General features: G+C 38.3%; 1 protein-coding gene across 1 annotated transcript in view; it reads right to left on the bottom strand.

Moving 5' to 3' along the window:
• Positions 1–739: 739 nt before the first annotated feature.
• Positions 740–2,968, bottom strand: part of LOC121812856 — a 9,868-nt gene continuing 7,639 nt past the window's right edge. The window contains exon 6 of the mRNA XM_042216002.1: positions 740–2,964. Within this exon, the coding sequence (XP_042071936.1) occupies positions 2,306–2,964 (659 nt within the window). The 3' untranslated portion in view covers positions 740–2,305. The remainder of the gene's footprint in view (positions 2,965–2,968) is intronic.

Below are 2,968 nucleotides of genomic sequence, written 5' to 3' on the forward strand. Positions count from 1 at the left end.
ACATATACATATATATATATATATATACATATAATTTTTTTAAACACCCTTTCCTTCACTATTGGTGTTAAAGTGTTTCATGTCAACCAATAAAAAAATTATATGGCAAAATCTGGCATTTGGTTGTTTAGGAAGAGGGGAACGTTTTAGGAGTGGCTCCGGTGAGCTAGACAAGCGAGCAAAAGACAGACAGCAAGTTTTCACACGTGAGAGATTAGAGACATTCAGTGTGTTTGGAGGCTATAGTTAGTATGTAGTGTTGTCGTTGTTTTGTGTGCCAGTTATACTGCTGAATGTCACAGTTGTGACTGTGCAAAAAGGCCACCAAAGACAAACTGCAGTGTAAGCCCTGTCTCCAGCTAGAAAATGGGAGGTGTGATACACCTCCTGGTGTCAGACATCTATGATGTAGGCCTGTGGTGGTCTCCCATGTCTTATAGTGGAGAGAAACAATTTTTTGGAGTTGCATAAATATTTTGTCTTTTTCTTATTTGATGAAGAACACCTGATGGTTCTGTAGATAGTTTTAAATGGTTATATAAAAACGCTTGAGACCTTGGCTGCATTTTTAGGTAGTACCATATAACTTAATTGTTTGCAAATCTTATGCACAATTTTAAAACATGTACAATTTCTATTTGCATTTAAAGTTATTAAAATGATTTGATAAACATGTTTGTGGCTTTTACAGAAAAAAACTAACTTTTTTCTGCCCAGATTTTATGTTTTTTGTCTGAATTTAAATGTGTTAATACAGTATGTCAAAATGAAAAAATAACTCCAATTTCAGATATTTGAGGTTTTGCTGAATATAATTATATCAAACAAAGCAAGCTGAACAGTTTTTAAGGATGGAATATAAAGGTCAAATCAAAAGTAGTCAAAAATTGTCAATTATACCCTAGACCCCACAGGGTTAAACCAAAGAAACAACTTTGCATCAAGTCTAAGTAGCCTGGAAAGAAAAGCGTCTGGACTTCTTTAAGTTGCTTGAAGATGTTTCACCTCTCATTTGAGAAGCTTCTTCAGTTCTAGGGTCAAATGGTGGAGAGTCCCAGATTTAAGCCCTGTGGGAGTAACGTACCGAGAGGGACAATGGACCGCCTAATGATCCTGTACCTAATCACGTGAGCCAAGGTTTTGAAAATGTGATTAGGAAGAGGATCAACCTGTGCTATGCTATGCTGGGTAAATAGGGCATAGCTCCCATTCATCACTTGGTCTGTCTAGACTCAATAGCACATTGGCTGACTCAATGGCTGCAGATTGTGACACTCTCAAAAAAGTCATTTCATTTCCTGAGGAAAAGTTTCCTAAATCTCAAAATCTCTATTTTTTTGCACTATTTGCTTGCTTATTATGCACAAGTCTACAGTTGTCTTCAGAGCTGTTGGCCACTGCTGTTTTTTGTTTATTTGTTTGTTTTAAATGACCTCTGATACAAAAAGCCACATCTCTGCTGTTCAACACTGAAGAAAGTTTTACTTTTACAAATGAGGCAAAATTGCAAAACCCTTCGCTGTATCCCTAATAAAATCTCTACAGCTTTGCTCTGCTTCACTTCAGCAGCATCAGGTAATTTTCAAATGTTTATTCATGGTTTTCTTCAGTTTTTGTTCTACTGCAGAATATTTTTAAGGTTATCTCCTATTAAAAGCCAGGACAGGAATATCTCCTTCATGCTTTTCTGTGTTTTGTCCTTGAATTAAATCGAAATCCAGTTAATTATAGAAATCAGTGACGATACCCCCAGCCCTAATAACCAAGTTAGATATCCCCAACAGAATTTGTTTCCCCTGCATCGGGAGCATTCTATGGGCTGTCCAAATCACAGATAAACAGTATCCCATAGTTGTTTTCTGCTTTTAAACCCATTTTGCACAGAGAGGCATTTTTTGAAAAATATACTGATAGCAATGTTGAATATAATTACACATAAAAAACAAACAACTACACATGGAATAATTACACCACAAACATGGTTTGTTTTTCTGTTATTTAAAAATAGGTAGAAGTTTTTTTATTGCAACATGTAACCTATGTCGGTTTACTTTTATTTGTTTAATTGTTTACAAAAGGTTGGAGGTGTCAAATAAACAGCAATGGAGTTGCAAAATATGGACGGGTGTGTTGATGTGTTCGTGCTTTTTTGGTGGGAAGCGGGCAAGGGTGGGGTTCTTGTAAAACAAAGGGGGGGCTAGGAAAAAGAAGTTTGGAAACAACTGTGCTAACTGATCCCAGCAACCACTTTGTCTGCAAGGATCAACAGAACCCTAAGGTACCTCTCAATAAAGTAACATACAGCTTACAGAGCGTTGTTGGAAGCTTTGACCACTGGCAACAACTTCAGAAGAGCCTCCTCTGAAGTAGAATATTTCTTCATGTCAAACACATCCAGATCTTTTTCTGATGACAGTAAAATGAAGACCAGAGCTGACCACTGAGCAGGAGACAGTTCAGTTGAGAGACTTCCTGAACTCAGGGACTGTTGGATCTCCTCCACTAGAGAACAATCATTCAGTTCATTCAGACAGTGGAACAAATTGATGCTTTTCTCTGCAGACAAGTTCTTACTGAGCTTCTTCTTGATGTACTGGACTGTTTCCTTATTGGTCTGTGTGCTACTTCCTGTCTGTGTCAGCAGGCCTCGTAGGAGAGTCTGATTGGTCTGCAGTGAAAGACCCAGGAGGAAGCGGAGGAACAAGTCCAGGTGTCCATTTGAACTAAGTAAGGCCTTGTCCACAGCACTCTGGTGGAGAGATTGAAGGTTTGGTTTGTTAAAGAATTTGTACTTTTTCAAGGTTGTTTGATCTTCCAGCAGGTTTACTCCAGAATTGATGAAGGTCAGATGGACATGAAGAGCAGCCAGAAACTCCTGAACACTCAGATGGATGAAGCAGAACACCTTGTCCTGGTACAGTCCTCTCTCCTCTTTAAAGATCTGTGTGAACACTCCTGAGTACACTGA

The sequence above is a fragment of the Haplochromis burtoni genome, unplaced genomic scaffold (assembly GCF_018398535.1).
Source record: "Haplochromis burtoni strain Fernald_Lab_line unplaced genomic scaffold, NCSU_Asbu1 Contig_893, whole genome shotgun sequence".
NCBI classification, from domain to species: domain Eukaryota; kingdom Metazoa; phylum Chordata; class Actinopteri; order Cichliformes; family Cichlidae; genus Haplochromis; species Haplochromis burtoni.